The sequence below is a fragment of the Dermacentor variabilis genome, chromosome 9 (genome assembly GCF_050947875.1).
Source record: "Dermacentor variabilis isolate Ectoservices chromosome 9, ASM5094787v1, whole genome shotgun sequence".
In the NCBI taxonomy this organism is placed as follows: domain Eukaryota; kingdom Metazoa; phylum Arthropoda; class Arachnida; order Ixodida; family Ixodidae; genus Dermacentor; species Dermacentor variabilis.
Genome location: NC_134576.1, coordinates 150,753,384 through 150,776,261, shown reverse-complemented (window position 1 = coordinate 150,776,261; position 22,878 = coordinate 150,753,384). Strand labels below are relative to the sequence as shown.

General features: G+C 46.2%; 1 protein-coding gene across 1 annotated transcript in view; it reads left to right on the top strand.

Moving 5' to 3' along the window:
- Positions 1-4,005: 4,005 nt before the first annotated feature.
- Positions 4,006-22,878, top strand: part of LOC142558586 (uncharacterized) — a 316,322-nt gene continuing 297,449 nt past the window's right edge. Inside the window, exons 1-2 of the mRNA XM_075670717.1 lie at positions 4,006-4,137; positions 19,250-19,422. Coding sequence (XP_075526832.1) covers positions 4,006-4,137; positions 19,250-19,422 — 305 coding nt within the window. The remainder of the gene's footprint in view (positions 4,138-19,249; positions 19,423-22,878) is intronic.

The following is a 22,878-nucleotide window of genomic DNA, read 5'->3' as shown; positions in this document are numbered from 1 at the left end:
CTTTATGGCGGACTACGGTGGCTGTGGAGCCGCTATAGATATCTTTCAGTATTTTTGCCTACGGCTCGTCTACACCCTGATTCCGTAATGTCTCCATTGCTGCTGAGGTTTCGACTGAATCAAACGCTTTCTCGTAATCAATCAAATAAGGGTTAGCTATATTCCGCACATTTCTTAATCACCTGATTGATAGTGTGAATATGGTCTATTGTTGAGTAGCCTTTACGGAATCCTGCCTGGTCCTTTGTTTGACAGAAGTCTAAGGTGTTCCTGATTCTATTTGCGATTACCTTAGTAAATACTTTGTAGGCAACGGACAGTAAGTAAGTAAGTAAATAAGACAGTAAGTGAGGGTTAGAGGCTTTCATACATTGGCTTTTCTTGATCAGATCTTTTGTCTGCTGCGATAGCTTACTGGTATCCTGTCTAGCGAGTTACCACCGACTTCTATTGCACCGACAAGATTGTCGTTCATTGCTTCAACACTAAGGTCCTCTTCCTGAGTTAAAGCCGAATACCTGTTCTGTAGCTTGATCTGGGATTCCTCTCATTTTCCCTCTTACCGCTAACTCATTGATCGGCTTCTTATGTACCAGTTTCTTCCGTTCCCTCCTCAGGTCTAGGTTAATTCGAGTTCTTACCATCCTATGGTCACTGCAGCGCACCTTGTTGAGCACGTCCACATCTTGTATGATGCCAGGGTTAGCGCAGAGTATGAAGTCTATTTCATTTCTAGTCTCGCCGTTCGGGCTCCTCCACGTCCACTTTCGGGTATCCCGCTCGCGGAAGATGGTATTCGTTATCCGCATATTATTCTGTTCCGCAAACTCTACTAATAACTCTCCCCTGCTATTCCTAGTGCCTATGCCATATTCCCCCACTGCTTTGTCTCCAGCCTGCTTCTTGCCTGCCTTGGCATTGAAGTCGCCCATCAGTATAGTGTATTTTGTTTTGACTTTACCCATCGCCGATTCCACGTCTTCATAGAAGCTTTCGACTTCCTGCTCATCATGACTGGATGTAGGGGCGTAGACCTGTACAACCTTCATTTTGTACCTCTTATTAAGTTTCACAACAAGACCTGCCACCCTCTCGTTAATGCTATAGAATTCCTTTGTGTAACCAGCTATATTCTTATTAATCAGCTCATGTCTGCGAAGCGCAACACATAGGTAGAATGCAATTGTTTTATCTCACCTTTTTTGTTTTTAGAATAACCATTGAAGCAGCCGCTATTTACATTTTGCGTTTTCGAACCTAAACGGTGAAGAGGCCATTTAGCTCATGACATTGTGTTGCAAAATTTCGATGAATAACACCAAAATAAAGCTTCTTTTTGCACCTTGAACTGTTTGCGATCTTTACTGCAGCATTTAGAAATCACGAATACACCTAACCAAAAACACGCTGTGTCGTCACTTAACGTTGATACATTTAAGCTTAAACAATATTAAAACATCACAACCCGTTAAAACATGCTGACCATGCAAATACTCTAGGTAGCGGGAGAACTGCCCGAATGGGAATTAATAGTGTGGCTGTACTGCACGAGATATGTCACCAGGCTACTAGCTCTTGACCTTGGTAACGTGTTTCGCGTATTTTTGCAGCTGTTAACGGATCTGATGACATCAGCTTTATGGTGCGTCGATCGGTAACTCGATAAAAGTACCAGCATGCCTTTCCTACGTTGAGGAATTATAGGAATGGAATTGAACTGCCCGGCCATTCCCGGAGCGGGAATGGGTTTTTTTTTCATTCCGATGAATTGAAAGGAATGGGATTGCGACAAGTTCTAATTTCCCGGTATAGAATTGGAATGGGGGCGCCCATTCCGCAACACCGGTCGCTGTTAGCGCTGCTCAAGTTCCGGCATAGCGTGCAGTCGTGAATTCTTAACTGCACTTTATGGTGTTATAGATACGACTGCGACGTCAAAGCTTCTCACAACGATGTCCGAAGACGACGCACAGATAGCGCTCAGGCTCTATGCACACAAGCTGCGACGCTCTCTTCAGTCTCCGAATTCTTTATTTCAATACTTGTGAATTTTGGACTGCCAAGTTCGGGGTGCGGTTCTTACATAAGCACGACCCTTAGTCGAGTATATACGGTAATCGTACTATAACAAACGTATACCAACGCGCGATAACCGTTTGGTCACAGCCTCAAACCGTGATTGAACCATCTCCGCGTCTGGTTTCACATAACTTTAAGACAGCAATTGCTTCTGATGCAATAAAGCGACAGACTTCTCTGTCTCAGATGGATTTGTCAGAAAAGGTTGCTCAAGCTCGGATCACTTCAACTGTGACCTCTTTTATTAACTGTCGTCCTAAAACCTGAATAGCGTTGACGGCAGTGATAAGTTTTTCTATCTGGTAGCCTAGGATTTACAGCTCAACACCGCCTGAGAAAAGCTGCGAGGCAGAACCGAGCAAACCAACAGTGCCAAGGGATTCCTGTCGCTCACCAGCCTGGATGAAGCGCGCTTGTTGCGCGTGTCGGCAGAGTTCCACTGGGTAACCGGTGCGGCCCCTCCGTGGGCTCGTCATTGCGGTCGGATGCTTTCTTTCCTCCCACTGTAGCGAATACGTTGCTGCGGCCGGTCCCGTAGTCACCGTAGGTGGACAGCGGCAATCCTGTTGTAGCCCTGTAGCGCGTGCTGCTGACGTGTAGGCACTGAGCCGCAGTACTACAATTACTATAAAAAATCGCCGTGGTTGCTCAGTGGCTATGGTGTTGGGCTGCTGAGCACGAGGTCGCGGGATCGAATCCCGGCCATGGTGGCCGCATCTCGATGGGGGCGAAAACACCCGTGTACATGGATTTAGGTGCACGTTAAAGAACTCCAGGTGGTCAAAATTTCCGTAGTCCTCCACTACGGCATGCCTCAAAATCAGAAAGTGGTTTTGGCACGTAAAACCCCATAATTTATTTTTAATTTCTATAAATTTTGAAACAAAGAAATTGACCCGGTGCCATTGTTTTGGCAACCAGCGGCCCATCGTTGCCAAGGAAGCGGTAATTTAAGCTGTTCCAGTTCTATCCATCTCAGCATTTGAAAGTGTTCTCAAATAAGAGTACCTGAAAGCTGTCAAAACGGCTTAGCCGTAAATGCTTTGCTAAAATTGTGTTATCTCCTTCAGAATGTTCACTATTCACTTGCCTTCCACTAAAGAAAGTCCCTGAGAACAAGAATGGCAAAACTGGTCCTAGCCTCACTCGTAATGAGTAGCCATTGAAAGTGACGTTACCAGAGAAGGTGACGTTATACACACGTGCCGAATGCGCGTACATTATCTAGCTTTCGCCGTCGCAGTGTTCCCCGAGACGCCGCACATGACTCATTGGTGCGTCAGTGGCCTATAATACTTGCACCTGATCACGTGCCACTGTTTTCACTCACAAAGCCATTGTACACTTGCCACCGATTTTGTAGCGGCCGCATTATTCAAATGTGACGATTACTTGTCGCGCGCTCAATCAACAGTTGCTTGAAACTGCGGTTACTATATATCGACGGATATATAAAAACGGAAAACTGTGTCAGTGCTCCTTTAGCGTAATTTTTTGCGGCTGGTTGCGAATCGCAGATTGAAGCATGCGATAGATCCTCCGAGAACGCGTGGAAATGGGGTGTGCAGTGTACGGCGGCAACAAGCAAACGGCGTCCAATTCTAGAGCGCTCAGAGTATGAGGTCCGCATGCTTTTGTCAGATCTTGCAAACACCCCCGAACAAGTGTTCCTTAGCCTCACGAAGCAGCTGGACTAAATCAATTATTTCGAGGAAGCGATCAAACGTTGGCATGACGTAATTGTTACAAAACAATGGAAGAACGACGCTGTAGGAATTGACGTGGCCGTGTAAACGGGACCGACAACTTATCCTTAAATGTCGCAGGCGCGTGCATGACGAGCATTGTTCTCGCGCGTCAGACGCCTCAGCCACACGCAACTTGTTCCGCAGCGCCGTCTACAAAGCGGCTTACAAGCCGACAAACATGGTCTGCACGATCAAGCTAGTGGCGTGCGACCGCTTCCAGAGGCACAAACAGGCCTGCATCGACAAGGTGGTTGCCTCCATCATCAGGTGCCCCTTCCTGGTCAAGTACTACGCCTGCTACTGCACACGCGTGAGCGCTGTTTATTGCTATGCACAATTGCGCACTATTTCGAGCAGCGAGGAAATGCAGTCGGCGAGCGAGCTCATTACTTGTGCTCTCAGTGCATTGTAGCACTAAGCGGTCCGTGTAGCGCAACCAACTCGCCTACCTACAATTCAGGCGATGGCGCAGAGCGGCGCATACGGCGCGCTCGAATGTCGCCGCTATTGTGGTACGTCTTGACAAGGTCGGCGAATAACGCCTGTAGTGTAAAGGCTGTTTCACATGCTGCGACTGCAACGACGAAAATCGGTGCTGTCGCACGCGTCGCAGTGCGATTTTTAGAGGGCTCATTTCACATGATTGCGATTTCAACAATGCGACTGGTGCGACGCCCAGGGTTGCTTACTGCCAGGTTTCGTGGCACACGCTGCATAATTATTTTATTGTAGTGAATAAAACATTTACGCTATAATACTATTGACTTATATTGATTATAAGCAAATAATATGTACGCTTACTAATTTAAAAACGTTAGATAAGATTTGTCTTGGAGTGCGCGACGGCGGTTTCTGTAGTTCAGTACGACATCGCGCACGTAAACAGCTGTTCGCAGGTGGTTCAGCGATTCTTTATTCTATATTCAGCGCTGTGTGTTGTCTTATCTACCTTCTATGACCGTTTCGTTCTGCCTGCGCTACAACAATCTACAAGATTACCTATCGACAAGTTCATATAGCTACCCTCACCGCATATGCAGTATTCGGAATTCAGCTGCCACGAAGTTGTCGTGTCAGCCCAACAAGATCCTCGCGCTACCCGTGCTCGGCGTTAGCTTCTGGAGAAATGACGCGTGTATATTGCCCGTCATTGCGCATATGTGGTGCCTGCTCCTAGCCATATTCTTACGCCAAACGCAACGAGAAGCACCAACCCGAACGCCCGCGTGTGCCCCTGAACGAAGCCTCAAACGATCTGTGTGATTACGACGTGGAATGAAAATTGTGTTGTGAAATTCAACCTTAGCGCTAGCCTGGTTCGTCCATCGCCGTGCTTGCGCTGCGAATATATATATCGGAGCCCTCTCTAAATATTTCTAAAGGCGCAAAAGCCGACGCATCAAATGTTTCGAGCAGTTACCGTCACTTTTGTAGAAACCTGTACGTTGTAACATAGCATTCTAAAAGACACGCTTCTCGTCCACTTTGTTGTACCGTGTCTCGCGCTGGTAGTATACTCGGAACTTTTAACAAGACCATATCAATACGCGCTATTCATAATGCAGAATCGTAGGCCCACGGCAGGCGCACTTGCCGTAGAATTTTGCAGCTTTCTGCTCAGCCTCGCACGCCTCTCACGGTTAGCCTGTTTTGTGGAAATAAATATTATTATTATATTATTAATGTTATTAGATATTATAGTTTCTTCACTGTGATTTATAGCAATCATCCAGATTTCTTAAGCTAGTCATGCATTTAACCTGTATTAGATCAACATTGTTACGACATGCTTATGGGAGTCATTTCAAACTAAATTGCTCAGCCAGAGAAAGTACAAATGCAAGCCTCAATGTTTATTCCAATTTGGTATTCCTAAACAGGTTATGTCGGCAGAATTTTATGCCTGCTTGCATTTCCTGCAATTCAGTGTTCAGAGCTGGAAAAACTGATTCCTTTTCTTGCTGTCGAATGGCTGCTTCAATGTCGATAGCAAGCTATAATTATTCATTTCGAAAGTGCTAAGCAATGACTATATGTCTAAGCTTATCAATGCGTTTTCGTTCCACGAACACAATTAAGTTTTCTCTCTCCCTCTCATTGACAGCCATGGAATGAAACCATTCACTTTCATAAGTATCAGGATACAAACATTCTGAAATTTGTCCTGAGCATTTGTCTGCATCCTATAGTGTGCATGTTTGTATCAAGTTCTGGTGTTACAATCGCAGTGATCTACACATATTGTTATATTGCAACAAACAAATTTATTTCACTTTGTTTTCAAATCTACAATGTGGCCATGCAGTAACGACTGCATTAATAAGCAAAAAAGCAAACTGCAGATTCAGTGTACGTGTTGGAATCTATGCAAAGTGAAGTTTTTGTCAAGAGGTCAATTAAATGCTCTTAAACTAACTGCAACATATACAATTTGTCTTATTTTCAACAATCCAACATCTCATCTTTTCCAAGGTTTGCTTATGCACCGCATAGGTCACAACCTTAATGTCATGTAATCTTTATGCATTACACTGTTCACAAGCCATACCGAAACGCAAACGGCAGTTAATGTAGATGCACGCTGCGAGATGTCAACGCAGTGACGTTTGATGAGCAAGGAATGGTGCAAGGTGTATGCAGATGAATGAATGACGTGCTTATGTACTTATTTATTTATATACCTCGCAGGCTGCAAGGTTGAAGTATTATGCAAGGGGGAATAAAAAAGTTGTTACAAAAGGAAGAAGGGCACAACATTAAGAAAAAAACCAGCAAGAAAAGCAATACCAATACATTGCACCAACTAGCCCAATGTGTTTTACTGGCACAACATTATACAATACTTAACAAACAATAACAGAAAAAGTTACTGCCCATGCACCATGTACAGATGGTAAACCAGCAAAGCTGAAATGTGCAGCCCCGGTGTTTATCACTGGGTTAATTCCAATGGTTTATTCAAGTCTTTCTATATTAGTGGTTATGTCTGTGTTTCTTAATGAGGTTATGCACATGTTTGGCTTGGGTTTATCACATTGTGTATGTGGAATGCCACGCATTGCACTTTGCAAGATCACCATCATGGAAAGTGCAATGAGTGGTTCATTGTGTTAATCCAGCGAGTCCATTAAAGCCTTTCTGAATTATGTTACACACTTGTGTTTCGTAATGCGTTAATCATAACGTTTATGACTCAGTTATGCACTGTAGTTACGAAGTGGCACACTGGGGCTGCACATTTCATTTAATTAAATACAGGGACACATTTTGAACCTATAGGGAAGTCGGAGAGAGACTGCTGCACGCACGCTCTGCTGCTAGAGAGAAACGACGTCACTATCGGTCTAGCCAATGGCCCACCACACCTTTGCTGTGAGATAATAATGACATCATGATCTTGTCTTAACCCCATCCCCCTCTGTGTCCCTTCCCTGCAATAATACGCAAATAAATGTATGTTTGAAATGCATAAGCATTTCTATGTCTACCCAACAAGAAATGTCTCCGTCCATTATGCAAGACGAATGCAATGGCTCCCACCCCCTTAAACAATGGCTCATACCCCTACACTAGGGTTTTTGGGATCGGACCATGAGTGTTTCGCCTAGGCATATACAGCTTCACTGTAAAAAGAATGAAAACCTTTCTGCTAGAGACCAAGACAATCATGAGGTGTATTAACAAATGAAAGTTTATTGAACATGCCGAGTAAATGCTGGTCGACAAGCAATAAATCGAATTTACACAAAAAGCAGAAGCAAGATCTGATGCGTGTCCATACAGATCCCAACAGGAAACGCATCCATCTCTGAAAGTGTAACAGCGGCCATGCTGACACAAGATTCTCCCAGTGTGTTTGCATCTACAGCATCCATAATTTCTCTAGGCAGCCGATCTCCACAGAATGCTAGCTTCTTCCTCTACAATGCACTCTCCGCATCTGAGCGTGCATTGTAGAGGAAGAAGCTAGCATTCTGTGCAGATCGGCTGCCTAGAGAAATTACGGAAGCTGTAGATCTAAAAATGCTGGGTTAATCTTGTCAGCACGGCCTCCATTAGAAATGGATGCATTTCTTGTCAGGAAACCCACATGAATTTTTGCTTCTCTTTTTTGTGTATGTTGTCTATTGCTTGTCAGAAAGCATTTACTCAGTGTGTACATTAACCTTTTGCTTGTTAGATCATCTCGAGTTTCCTTGTTTGTCCTATGTGTTCTCTGGTGCCATTTGCAGCCAGGCTATTCGTTTTTTTTTTAGACTGCAACAAGTCACTTTAGTGGCCCTCATGATACCTTATAAAATCTTTTATTTGGCCAATGTAGCAAGAATGTACAGTGTGAAGCAGTAAGAACAGGGTACGCTAACTTCTAATTAAAAGGTTTATTCTGAAAATGCAGTGATCTATAAAGGTTACCACAAAGTAGTACAGCAATACAACCTGATAAAGACTAGTGCTTGATGAAACCAAACATAAAAGCAGGAAAGGGAGAAAATACATATATATATGTACAAGTCCAAGAAAAAAAAAAATATTGCGATCACCAAGTGTGCATGTGGCTACCTTCCAGGAAACTCATTTTTTTCCCAATGGCATGGAACTGGAAGAATGTGCTTGTATAAGCAAGCAGTCAGTCTGTCTACTGGAATAACAACAGTGTTTCTTGAAAGGTGCTGGCATGCAGGATTGGCAATTGTAATGATTTTTTCCTGCACTTGGAATTTTTCTGTATTTTCTTTCTGTAGCATATTTATTTATGTTTGGCTGCATCAGGTACCAATTTTTATCTATCCTTCAAAAATGTCTTTCTTTTTCTGGGGAAAACTCGGGGAAGGCAGGAGATGGAAATTCAAGACGATGAGCAACATGAGAACAAGGTGAAAGTAGGAGCCAACGTTTCCACACGTGGACCTTGAAGACAAGTCCACTTGTAGAAACGTTGGCTCCTGCTTTCACCTTGTTCTCGTTTTGCTCATCGTCCTTTTTTTTTCTGGTAATTTATATAACTCGCCACATTTGTACAAATGAACCTGAGTTGAAAGTTAGTCCTCATCCATATCTAGTGTCATCCTGTTGATACTGCTTCGTGCTATGCACTCTTGCAACATTTGTGTGTGTGTGTGTGTGTGTGTGTGTGTGTGTGTGTGTGTGTGTGTGTGTGTGTGTGTGTGTGTGTGTGTGTGTGTGTGTGTGTGTGTGTGTGTGTGCGCGTGCGCGCGCATGGATTTGGATGTGAGATCGGGCCCTTGGGCAGAGGTATCATTCTTATCCTGTGCAGCCTTATGAATTCATTAACTATAGTGCAACAGAAATGCGATAGACAGGAACGAAGTGAACACACAGAGTGCTTCGTTCTTGTCTGTTGTCTATCTGTTGCACTTTAGTTAATAATGAATACACACAAACTCATCTAGTTTTCAGTTATTATGTCAGGCTTATAATAAGCCCGCTTGTGCCCTGGAATATCTGCATGGCTATGTATCCTGTAATTTAATTTTTGGCCATGTGCTTGCAAGTCGCGTGTCAATTTCCTGATTTTCCTGACAATCTTGTGTGATGTGCAGGCCCAGACAGTTTCTGGTGAATCCATGCAGGGTGTTGTGCAGGGTGTAATCTGCACTACAAGTGCTGCTTTGATTGCTTTCAGTTCAGCCTTTCTAGGTGTAGGATGACCTGGAATGGTACTCACTTATATGGGGTTTAGTTTTATGTAGTGTCATACAACTGTTACACTGCTATTGCCAGATCAGTGTACTATATATGCCTTATGTTTGCTTGCATCTTCATGATTAGCAACCTCCTCTGTGTGTTTGGCAGTTGCGTATAGTCTCCTGGCCTAATTGTTTGCCCCCGTATTCCACGATATGGGCCTGTTGTGTTTCAAGTTCAGGTACTCCCGAGGTTGTGTTTTGAAGGGAGGGGTAGTTGTATTTGCATCTCATATGCTAGCTGGCATAGTATCTTGGGACGAGGTTCTGAGCTCTTGAGACAAAGAATTTGTGCTGCAGGCTGCAACTCTACTCTGTATAGGTGCTTGTTCGTTAGCTCTTTCTCATAGAGGTCTTCAAGCATGGTACAGTTGGAAAGACCTGTTATTACTACCCGATGCCTCTATTCGATGAGTTGTCTTTTTTGTGTGCTGCTGGTAATTCATACCGTACCATACCTTGGACACAAGCACAGCATCTGCGATTTTCTATAGTATCCACTTGTCCACCCCCATTATTTCGAGATTATTCTTTTCACCAGGTGTGGAAGTTGCGTCCAGGCATTGCATAATTGTTTCACCCACGTGCTGGCTCTGCCGTCATGAGCTTACACTAGCTGAGGATTTGTGGATGTTGACTTGCGGGCATATTTGCCCAGCTATGTGGATCACAATGTGCAATCTGGGGTAGTCCTTGATTCTAGTCTTTCTTTTTTTTCCGACGTCGATATGAGCTGACTTATCAGAAAGCGAGAGGCCAGACTGGCCAAGAAAGTATGCAGTGTTGTCGAGGGCTTGTTGCATCATTCTTGATTTCTGTATAAGATAGCTTTCCCATAGACTGTAATACACCATAGGCTGTAGTGTTTCTTGTAGTACGCCCGTGTTGTTGGTGTGTGTGGGCCAAATGTACCTCCAACTCTCACCTGGAATTTTCTGTCTTTCAGAAAGTTACTGTTTAAGTGCTCTACCAGAAATGTTTTTGCTCATCGTTCCTCTTATTAGAGCAGCATGAGGTACTGCTGTTAAAAGCCTCTTCACTCTCTTCATCCTTTCATAAGCGGTATTACACAATGTCCTGCAATAAAGTTTCTGCTGCTTATGGCCCACTCATATCTGCCAGAAGGGACAACTCTTGAAAAAGGTTTTCTTTGTGCCATGTGTGCGACGTGTGAGCATTCATGCCTTGACATTTATACATCTGTAGAACCAGCTTCCTGACAGAGTACTTGCTATACCTGATCATGCTTATTTGTGCAGTGCTGTTGAACAATACATATTGATGCAATGACTATTTACACACTCGAATTATCACGAAAGATGGTTGTTTTACAATTCTGCCCTTTGCTTTCTATTGGTGTTAGATTTTGCATAAGCATGCCCCCCCTATGCAATAGTATTTTGAAGTGTAAGGATTCAATAAAAGGTGATGAACTAAATCTAAGTGCAAGAGCTTTTTTTCTCACCTATGACTCCCATCGAAATGCGACTTCCATGGCTGGCAAATCAATCCCTCACCTTGTGTTAGCAGCAGAATGCTATAGCCACAGTGGGGCAGGTGAACAAATTGAACAATATTTCTGTCTATAATATTTTTTCTTGCCTGTATGTAAGTGAAGTTTGGAATAAGTTTGTCATTGCAAGAAAGCCCAGTTTGTGGTCTTTTATTGAATAAACCAAATATTGTGTATAGCTGAAATGCAGAAATTTGATCTAAAATCCTCAGGTGATATATGTTCTTGCAAGTAGCATGGTATTTCATTACTTATAAAGACAGTAATCGCAGTGGATATCGTTATATGGGTTTACACACTAACATATGTGATCACAAACTTATTAGAAACTTACTAGAAACATGTAAGGCATGAATGTTTCTGCACACTCGATCAGCTGTGAACGTGCAAGAACTGCTAGTACTGGCTGACTTCACTGCACAGTTTTGATTTACTTTTCTTCAGCGTGTCGTTTTATACTGCTTTATCCCCACAAGAACAGGCCGTTTGCCTGCTTTTCGCATTGTTGCACGAGTTCTACATAATTGTGCAGGAGGGTACGTTGTCACTGTGCCACTATAGCAAGCAATTTACTTAATCTACTAGCTGTACACTTAATTACCTTGCAGAGCAAGTGTTCATACAGATGCAGTAAGGATGCAAAGTCCGCAACATAGTCAATGTTTATTGGTTTCTGTGCAAGAAAAAAAAATTCTCCGGAGAAGAGGTGCAACTTAACGTGCATGTAATATTTTATTCAAGCCACGGATTTAATGCTATAGTAGCGAATTCATTACGATAGCCTACACTTTTGCTCTATCAAATTTCATAAGAGGCAAGATAAGCTTTCAAGATGCATCGGGAAATTCGTGCTCGAAAACCGACAAGAAAATGCAACTGAACGGTACCGCGTTCAGCGCAACGTTGAAACTTCGGATACTTTGCTGTCTTGTCATTTGCCCTTGCCGAGGTTAAAATAATTCAAGCTGCTCCGTAAGCGCGATTTTTGCATGCTACTCAACAAAAGAAAATTGTAACGACCTCGTCGTCTGCTGGGGATCGAACACCTCCTAGCACTGACAACTCGCAAAGGCGTACGAAGCAAACGTGAAAATGCGCTTCATTTGCTGTGTAGCGTGTCAACAAACGCATAGCAATCGGAGAATGCAATCTGCGGTACAAGTTTTTATTCTCCCTTCGCGTACGTACCGAATTCGACAACCCACTTCTCCGCGCATTGCACTTGTCGTGCGAGACGCCATTTTCCAAAACAAACCGGCGAAATAGCTCCGTTGACAGCTCTCCGCGCAATTTCGACGGAAAATCGCAGCGATCGGTGCGACGGTGCGACTGTGCGACCAACCGGTTGGTCGCAGCCGAAAATCGGGGGGTCGGCACTGCGACTGCGATTTTCATCGCAAACGACGGAAATCGCACTTCCGGTGCGACGAAAATCGCATCATGTGAAACAGGCTTAAGTACGCGTTTTATACCATGTCCGCCAAGTCTGGTGCAGTTAATGACGTGCCGCCACCATGCGTGCCTGCGGCGCCATTCGGTGCAGCATGACCAGGCGCGTGTGAATCCACATCTGGGCCTCGCTGCTAGCATCCAGCCGCTGGCTTCAAAACAAACGTTTTTTTAAACAAAGGTCATGAAGATGATGCGCATCAACATCCAGGGATTTGGCACGATCATTTTCGCGCTAACTAACGTCCGGCGCGGCTTATCGGTGCACCTGTCAGCTTGCTTAACCGCTGAAGGAGCGGTGCTATAGTGATATCAATGCAGACATGATATCAACGTACAATGCAGCAAGTGTTCCGTGTAGACTTGCTGCATGGCACAAGGTGTGAAGGTATCGCCTGCGTCCAATTTCCCTCTCACGAATTTATTACTCAAGGACAAAATTGTTTATTGTGCTAGCAACTATACAGAAACTGCAAGTATTGTGTACACGATCTGCCTTCGCGCTGTCCTGGTAAAGACGGCGCTTGCGCGGCCTGCAGGCTTAGAAGGCCTGCCGAGACAGTCAATGCGCTCGGCTACAAAAGCGTCAAAATGGACGCAGCATCACACGCCCTTCCATCAGCGGTAATTGAAGTCAAATAAAGTATCTTCTCGTGCGAATTCTTTCGCGTGACGTATAAACCCTATGTAAGCGATCCTACGTGCGATGCCGACAACCGACGCGATGGAGATGGCTGTCGCGTCCACTCGTCGCCCACAAGTCAAACCACACGCGAGCGATAACCTTAAGCGACATCTCCCCAGTGTTGCCGGTATGAGGGCAGCAAATACGCATGACGTGAAGCATGCATGGTCTAATGATTTAAGTATTTATTGCAACAGCAATTATATGGACCCTCCAGGCGCATTTCTGCCGTCGCCGTTGCCGTGATGTTCCGTATGAGTGAAAGCGTGGGAGTTCAATCTCGATTGCGCGAGTGAGGAACGCGGCCCGGATGCGTGCCTTCTGCTGCTGCACGCGAGGCAGGGGGGTGAGGCGAGGGAGGAGGGCCGTTCTTCTCCGGCGGCGGCTACGGCACAGAACACCTATACAAACTTAGAGAAGGGAAACTGTACCTTCCACAGTGCTACGGAAATAAGCGTAGCGGTGGCGTCGTGAACTAAAGTATGCGACCACGGGTGGCGCTGTACAACAGGAAACGGAAACGGGGTTTTGCACAGTTTACCAGGTGTTCTGTGGCTTTACTGGGTTTCTGGCTGCTGCGCCTTGATCGTGCTCCCGCGAGTTTAGTTGCTGTGTGGCAAACGTAACGCCTACATATGTATGTAGGCGCTACGTTTGCCACACAGCAACCAAACTGGCGGGAGCACGATCGAGGCGCAGCAGAATACATGTAGCACTGAGTCATATCGAGTTAAGGCACACCCTCAACTGACTTTTAAGGGCATCCCGAGCGGTTTTTCGTTTATTACGCCGCCGTTACCCCGAGTTGTGCCGCCGCGCTCCAGCTGTTGCATTTCGTGTAGGGCTACTGACAGAATGCGGTTTCCAGGTGGCACGATGGCCTCGACTGGAATAAACGCTCACGACACCAAAGATTGAGTAAGCCTGAAAATATTTTATTTGCAGTTTACAAGTACAACGAAAAGCACACGTCTACGCATCCACACAAACGCGGTTACATAGTCAAGAACATAGTCAAGAAATGGCTCATTAATAAGGGTAGCACAAACGCACAAGAAAGAAGACCTAAGCTACAAAACGTATGGTCGGCTGCTAAGTATAATAATTTCCCTGTCACCGCGTGTCACTTTTATACAGCATCTTTACAGCACTACCAGGCCGGGTAGTTTGGCGGAAAGAACGCAACAGCTTACGGCCGTCAGCTGCCTCTTCCTTACGGGTGTCATAATTATCCTAATCTCCGCATCGACGTCGTGCAAGTCCGCATACAGGTATCTGTATCTGAACCATATGTGCCAGCTTAATACATGTGAAGTGAAATTATGATAACCACTGCGTCTTATCAAAGGTATTGGTTTTGCAAATGCGCATTACAGCAGACGGAACGACATACTGTAAGTGAAGAAATGAAGAATTAGTAGGCGTACAGCAAACAAGCGATGACGGAGAACACACAATGATGCATCGAGTGTTCTGTGACATCGGTTTGCGTACTTACGGTGTTATGGAGATCAACGGCATAAAAACGTACCTTCAAGCGTACTCCCTCAACCTCCGCCGCATTCATTATGATAATCAACGCCTAAACAAAATGAGGCACTATTTTTTGCCAAGAGTAGACCTCTTTACAGCAAGTCTATGTAGTGACTCGCAGACGAAACCAGCATCCTTTCGAAAATGTTTTACCGCCGTAGTATTCGAACGCCAACGGCCAGGAAAACACATCGATACCAATAGGCTGTCGGCTGTCGGTGGTTAATCAAGTACAAAAACCTTGACGCTATGACTAAAAAGCTGCTTCAACAATCAAATTTAAAAAAAATCAACTGCCTATTTGCCTGAGGTAAAAAAGCATCCTTAGACACCTCGATTGTTTATGTCAATGGTTTGTGTAAAGTAAAACATTCAGCATGTTCAGCGCCCCTAGCAGAGAAAGCACAAATTAAAGTATTCGACCAGATTACAGTAGCTCCACTTACGCGCTTACGCTGAAACGCGCCTCGATTGATTTTTCGCCCTCTGTGGCCATTTGTTGAACTTGAGAGTGTGCGGGGCCTGGCTACGGTGCCTCGTTGTCCTCCTCGCCGGCCTCTCCGTACAGAGTGCAGACAACCGCGGCGTCTTCTACGGCGTTGGCCACGCGAATCGCGAACGCCGTATTAGACGCTAGAATAGCAGCTTGGGCTTGTTGGTTTTCCATCCTGCTAGTAACAGCGCAAAATGTAGACAAGGGACGATGGTGTCTTCTTGTCTCGTCCCTTGTGTACATTTTGCGCTGTTACTAGCAGTAGTAGACGCTGTGGCGGACGCCGTAGGGACGCGTTGCCGGCGCTCGTGTGTCTTCAAAGCGATCTGCGACGCGGCTAAAGTACACGCCCACGTGCGCCTCATCTTCAATGTGATCTCCTATGTTTGCAGGGTGCGGGTTGTGCCGGTATCTTCGTATGCCCTCCGCTTTCGACGTTGCGTTCGCGCTGAAGCGAGACATGCATGAATGTCAATTCGCTTGCTGCTTCCGCGATTCCTCACTCCAGAATTTCCACAGCGAGTTTCCACGCTTATCGAGCGAGATGTGTTCATGTTTACCTGTGCGCGAGGGACACCGTGCTGGGTAATTTTGTTAAAACACGTTGACAGGCTAGTTGGTTTGAATCCATGATAGAATGTGTAAGCGCGACTGAAGAATGACGTAGAAAGAAGTAGACACACGAAGAAAGCGCTGTCTCTGTGTGTCTGTTTCTACGTCCTCGTTGAGTCAAGCTCACATATTCATTCTATCATTGTTAATTTAGTAAGTAAGCGAATGTTTACAAGTTTATACGGGCGATAATACTACTATCCTTACTTCGTACAGCTATCACTAATTTGTTATCGCAATCGGTGCTTCGCCTTTCGGGCGGAACTGCGAATTTTTTTTTCTTTTGCTGTAAAGAGCAGCATTAAGATATGTCTGAAGGTGTTTCGTTAGGTATATTAAACTTTTTTTTGCACGTATCAAAATTTGATCGTGTGCTCGTTCCGTGCGACAACCGGTAGTACGAGAATTTTGTACATCCTGTTCCGGTTTCGCGCTATTGGCTAGTCTCTCGTAGCATTTCCGGACGACGAGCGACTACCTCCGTATTATTGCAATAGCAATTATATGGACACTACAGGCGTGTATTTCTGCTGTCGGCGTCGCCGTCATATTCTAGCATCGCCGTCATAGCATCGTTGCCGCGTGCCGTATGTGCGAGTGAAAGCATACAAGGGTGAGAAGACGACGGTGGCTCAGTCTCGCGCGCACAAGGTAGGGAAGCAGGGAGGAAGCGCGCCGTCTTTCGTCGCGCGCAAGGCACTAAGGGTGAGGGGTGGCTTCTGCTCCAGTGGCTGCTGCGTAAGGCGCAGCCGCCCGCGACCGCTCGGCCCTATCTTGAAAGCGATCTGCGATGGAGACAGTGTACTACATGCTGATAGCTTCGTGTGCGCTGTATTTTAGTCGTTTAGTTCTTGTTGAGGCGAGCGACAGCATGAAGGTGAATTCGCTCGCTACTGCTGCCGCGCTCGCTCACTCCACCGTTTTGGGAGCGAGTTCCGCGGTCATTGAGCGAGTTCTGCTCATGTTTGCTTGTGCGCGTGTGACACCATTCTTGTTAATTTGGTTAGTAAGCGAATGTTTACAAGTTTAACGGCTGATGAAACTACTATCCTTACTTCGTATAGCTGCCTACTAATTTGCTATCGCAACTAATGCTTCGCTTGTTGGTCGAAACTGCGACTTTTTCTTCCAGAACTAAGCGATCGAGCGACAAGAACGAGCAATCTGCTCGTGCGACAGCGATTTGTCGCTCTATCAGCCGTCACTCGTCTCAGTCGCGGAACAGTACCGGTAATATGGCGTTTGAGCTTGACTTATGGCATCTTGGACTGGTCGAAAGCGGGTGTGTCTTGCGCTCGGATGGCTCTTTTCAATCGCTCATCCCACCGGCGCGTCAGCTGTTTTTCCCGGCAGTGCCGGGAGCTTCGGCTATGTAGGCGAAATCGAACGTTTCCTGTATCCACGTGGTTTCGCCTCTGTCATTTCCTCCTCCGATAATATGCATGGCTTGTCTGCTTCTTCTCCGATTCTGAGTTCGAGGAACGCCAGATCTGCTGAGCTCTGATTTTGAGAATGGAGGCGACCAGTCGAAGGTACCAATAGACAATCGCCGTAGACGGGATCTGACGGAATTTTAAAGCGAAAGCTTTAAGGCTAAACCCCATGAGCGCGATTCTGTGCGCGACAGTGGCGAGCGACGGTTTCGAGCGACGGATCGCGCCGTCGCGTGAACAGATTGCTCGGTCTTGTCGCGCGATCGCTCGGTTCAGCAAATCTAGAATTCGTCGCTCGTCTCCCGGAAGTGCTATGAGCGACTAGCCAATAGCGGGAAGCCGGAACTGGATGTACATAACTCAAGTACTTCCGATCGTCGCACGGAACGAGCAAATGATTGAATTTTTATAAGTGCAAGGATAAGAACCTACTGCAAAACTTTCAGAAATATTTTATGCTGCTTTTTACAGTAAAACACATCAACTTAAGTTAATAAAGCACGCGTCATGCTAGTTTCGGTGCCTATATTGCTGCCCTCATACCGGCAGCACTGAGGAGACGTCGCTCGAAGTCATCGCTCGCATGGGGTACAACTTGTAGGCGACGAGCGAACGCGACAGCCATCTCCATCGCGTTGCTTGTCGCTGTCGCGTGCAAGATCGCTTGCATGGGGTTTATACTTTACTAACCGCGTCGAGCCGAGTTTCGCCATCGCCTGCAATTTGCCCTTCATTTGACCACAGCTGCGCCGTAGCCTTGGCAACGGATCACGTGACTCGCCGCGCTGAGCTCCGCCGCAGCCGCCGACTTGGCGCATGCGCTCTCCGCTTGAGCGCCGTAGCCAGTGCGAGCTTGGCCATGGATGAGCGCGAGGCCGGCCGGGCCGTCTTCTCTAAGCGTTGCGCGGTAGCGGGAGGCTTTCAGCCGTCATCGCCAAGCAGCGTCTGACCACCCCTCGGATATCGGCCGGCATGTAGAGGGCCCAAAGTACAACAGGCGTAGCACTGTCGAGTTCAATGTAGCGACCGCGTTCACGCCCTGCCCGTTTGTGCTTCGACGCTGCGCATGTTCGCGGCGTCTCTTTGCAGGTCTAGCACTTGTGCTTTCCCTGTGGCACAACAGGCGTCGCACCGTCGAACGATGCGTGTTTACACAAGCCTAATCGCAGTCATATCTAGCCACTTACCTACGCACAGCCGTCATACCTGGCTTAACGATGATTGTTTGCCTAAGTATAATAATTACAGCTAAATGAAAAGTTAACCACGTGAAACCAAGACTTAACCACGCGAAACCAAGCATTCGCTTTGCATATCCAGAGTTAGCTGATCTAAGCCGCAGCCAGTTTGTTCTGTTTTATTGCGATAACAATTATACGATACCCCAGGCGCATTTCCGCCATCGTCGGCGTCGCCATGATGTCCCTAATAAAGTCCAAGCACAATAACACCGTTGCCACGCGCAGTATGTTGTAGGTGCTAGTGACAGCGTGCGAGTATGAGCCGAGTATAGTAGGTTGATCTCGCGCGCGCAAGGGGCGTTCTCCGCTGGCAGCTGCGTATAACGCGCCTGCGCGCGACCGCGCGGACTTGAAAGCGATCTGCGATGAGTAGTGAGCCGCAGTGCGGCGCGGGCCCTATCTGGAAGCGATGTGCGATACGTGCAGAGCCTAGGAGCGCCGACGACTCATAGCTTCGTGTGCGCTGTGTTCTCGGCGCTTCGTTCGCGTTGGAGCGAGACGCAGCACGTAGGTCAATTCGCTCGCTGCTGCTGCTGCTCTTCCTCACACCAGCGTTTTGACAGAGTGTGTCTGCGCTGTTTAGATGTGTTTGGATTTACTGTGCGTGCATGGCACCATGCTTGTCACTTTAGTTAGTAAACAAATGTTTACTAGTTGATACGGCGGATAAATCTACTACGCGTACTTCGTACAGCTGTCTACTGATTTGCTGCCGCAATCGATGCTTCGCCTTTCGGGCGAAACTGCGACTTTTTCAGGACGCCTACGTAACCGTGATGGAGTATATATGCGGGGCAGATCTCATGCGAGTCGTGGATAAAGCGGTGTACCTGCCCACCGAGGAGTGTCGTATTGTCATGGCGCAGCTCATCCTCGCGCTGGAGCACATGCACCTAAGGGGTCTGCTGCATCGAGATATCAAGGTCTCCAAGTGAGTTCCTGACGCCGCTTTATGCCTAGGCACCGTAAGTAGTTGCGGTATACATTTGGATTTGTAATAGGTCACTTGAAGGGCAAACTCAAACTCTGCTCAGGGTCTGTTCCGTCATCAGTCAATGAGACACTAAATTTTCTTTCCTACCTCTCAAGCTTCGGGGGAACTTCTGAAAGGCCTCTGAAAGGGTTCGGACAAATTTTATAGACGCGTAGGGTATAGATAAAGTTAATCATTCGCACCACAATTTGTGTGAAGCGTCTCAAATTATTTAATAGAGCTACGGACCATTACAAATTAACCTCCTCCATAGTCATGCATTTTCTCCTCAAGTCGTTCGCCCAGTGATCAGGGTTGAGCTCCGCCTTCACTGGCTGTGCGTCATGCACGTCGTGTCGTCTACTTCCGGTTCTCTAGGAGCGAGCTCGCGAAGCCTCTCCAACCTCTCCGCCAACTGCTTGGCAGTCGACACCGAGCGAGATCTATCGAAGCAGCGTGCGTTGCGAGCATTCTGTCGCAGCGCCGAACGTGTCTGGTATTCCGGTAACCACAGGCGAGCTGGGCATTTCGACGGAACGGTGGAGGCATAAACTCAAACTGATTGAGATTTAGCGTAGACGTACGTGAGCGGCTTGATCGGTCTACACAGTCCAGCCACCTGGTGGCGCAGAGCTTAACCATCCAAACAAAGAGCTAATATTGCTCTAACCAAGTGCAAAACATTTTAGACATTTACAAAAAAAAACGTGTTATCGATTGCGATCCTGCGGAATATTTCCACCAGCAGCAAAGAAGAATACACTTAGTTACTGCTATTATGGTATCATCGAGCTCTGTGCCACCAGGTAGATGCACCATGCAGACCACGGTGTGATGCATACCAATCACGTTTGCACTTCTGCTCATCCCATGAAACGGCATGGTCAAAGGGCTAGGGCCAATCACTTTGCGCTTGCGTTTATCCGAATACCGGACTCGCGAAACCTTATGATCGTAGTAATTCCTCGGGTGTAAATTGACGGCCGCAAACGCGCAAATCCTGGCGCCGATCGGATAGTGACAGTCGGATGCTCTGCAGCCATTTCGCTCGCGCGCTGCCTTGAAGAAAGACACGATGTCGCAGCTTGACATATTGTCAGTCGCTGCATTTACAGCCCAGAACGCAACAAAGTCGAATCATGGTGCTCCCGAAAAGACTGAGACCGCGGAGCTCTTGTCAAAATGGAGCACGTTGTAACAGAAGCAGACGACGCTACCTGTGTACCGAGAGTGCTTAAGAAGAAGCTTTAGCTCGGGCCCAACTCCGACGCGGCCTATTCAAATACATGTAAAAACGCAAAAACGTTTTTCTGAAATAACCCCTGGACCGATTTTAATGAAATCTGTTGAATTTGAGAGAAAGTTAAGTTCTAGAGTCGGTTGGAAGCGGAATTTCGATTTAAGGTTTGAATTTTGTAAAACAGATTTTCAATAATTCAAAAGTTTGAAAAAAAATAGAATCACGAAGTTTACAAACTAATAGCTCTGCATCAAGAACAGATATCGCGGTCCTGTAAACGGCATCCATTAGATCATTCAAAGCGGACAAATTTGATTTGTCATTTTACATCTTACGTGAATTTGTTACGTTGTATACGAGGGTTATGCAATAGTTGTAATTACATATTAAGAAATTTTTTGAGATTCATGTGTAAGATGTCAAATTTGTCTGCTTTAGATGTGCTATTAGGTACAATTCACGGAATTGCGATATCTGTTTTTCTTGCTGAGTTACAGAGTTGTAAATTTGATAGTTTCATTTTCTGAAAATTTGCGAATTTGCCAATTTTTAATAAAAAATTGACGACATAAATCGAACATTCGAAACCAACAGTCACTAGATTTTAAGTTTTTCTTTTAAATGCAACAAACCGCGTCAAATTTGATGCACTGGTTGCCGAGAAAAACGAATTCTCCTTTTACATGTATTTAGATAGGAGCACCCGAGCTAAATTGTTTAGAACGACAGAAAGCTGAGCTAGTTGGTAAGGACTCATTATGCAAAAAGGAGGTGAGGCGTGCAGACAGGACACAAGAGTAGAGAAGTGGACAAGACCAACGCCGACTATCGAACGCCGACTGATAGTCGGTGTTCGTGCTGTGCACTTCTCAACTCTTGTGTCCTGTGTGCACGCCTCACCTCTTTGTTGCATGAGAAATTGTTCTCGTGCATTCTCTTTCTGTTACTTTCTTTTTATAGAAACAAATTAACAAAAATTAAAACTATTACGAACAACATTTGTTCACCATAAAGTCAGAAAATTATTGATGACACGCCCTAGGCAGCCAATCGGATAGCTCGCCCTACTAACGTCATTGGGGTCAATGACGTCAAATGGGTAGGGGCGGCTGAAAATTCAACCGAGCGATGTGCTACGATCGGCCGCGATGTGCATCTTTAATACCTTATAATAAATTGCACGTTTTACGCGGAGCACTTAGATGCGTCAATTAATGATCAGAAGGACCTACCCTAACGACTCGGTACGCTTGTACAAAATCGTCAAAATCGTTTCACAGTCCCTCTAAACTACGACCTTTTTCCCGGTCTACATGGGACAGAAACTTATCTTCACCAGCTGCCGCAGTCGTCTTTGCTCCTCTTCCATCAGAGATGGGACGCCGTTTGTACTTCGAGACAACTAGACTTTATATACATAGTATGTACCAGCTATTTACATTGGACCTTGTGTAGCAACTCGGAAGAGCCGAAAGTGCCGAGCATCACTGAGACATCCAGAAAGCGCCTGAGGGGCTCGGTTACTCCTCCCAGACCTCCTCGCGACAAATCACACATGATTGGGTCATCTGGTATGCCACATACAGATGACCATTTCTGTTTCTCTTCGTTTCTAGGAACATCGACAGCGAGAAAAAGAAAAACAAACACACAAACTGTTCCCACGAACCCGTTAACGTCTCTTCCGAAAACTCTCACAGAATAAAACAAAGAAAGTTAACCTCGCGGTCCCGTTATACTGTCAGTCCAAAGAAGGACGGCAGCACGTCGAGGCAAGAGCAAAGGCGGCGGCTCTTCTCTGCGACCGAAACGCGTCCATTCGGATGCATTCCACGGAATTCGTTACCGCCGCAGCCATTCTCGTCTCTGGGCTAAGCTGCTCTCAAACCACCGCCCCGCGCGTCATCAGCCTTCACACTCGCGGGCTGTCGATTTTTAATGTAAGGCGATGGCGCTTCAAACGCATTCACTATAAAAACCACTCTATTCTCGAAAGTAGCGGCACTCATGAGACATCCACCCGTTCGTAGCAATCGCTACAAAGGAAACCCATACGGGTTCCTCGAAAGAAAAGCCTCGCAGTTGAAGAAAAATTCGTCCTGGTCCGGGACTCGAACCATGCAGGGACCACCGCCTTTCGGGGGCAGCCGCTCTACCATCTGAGCTAACCAGGC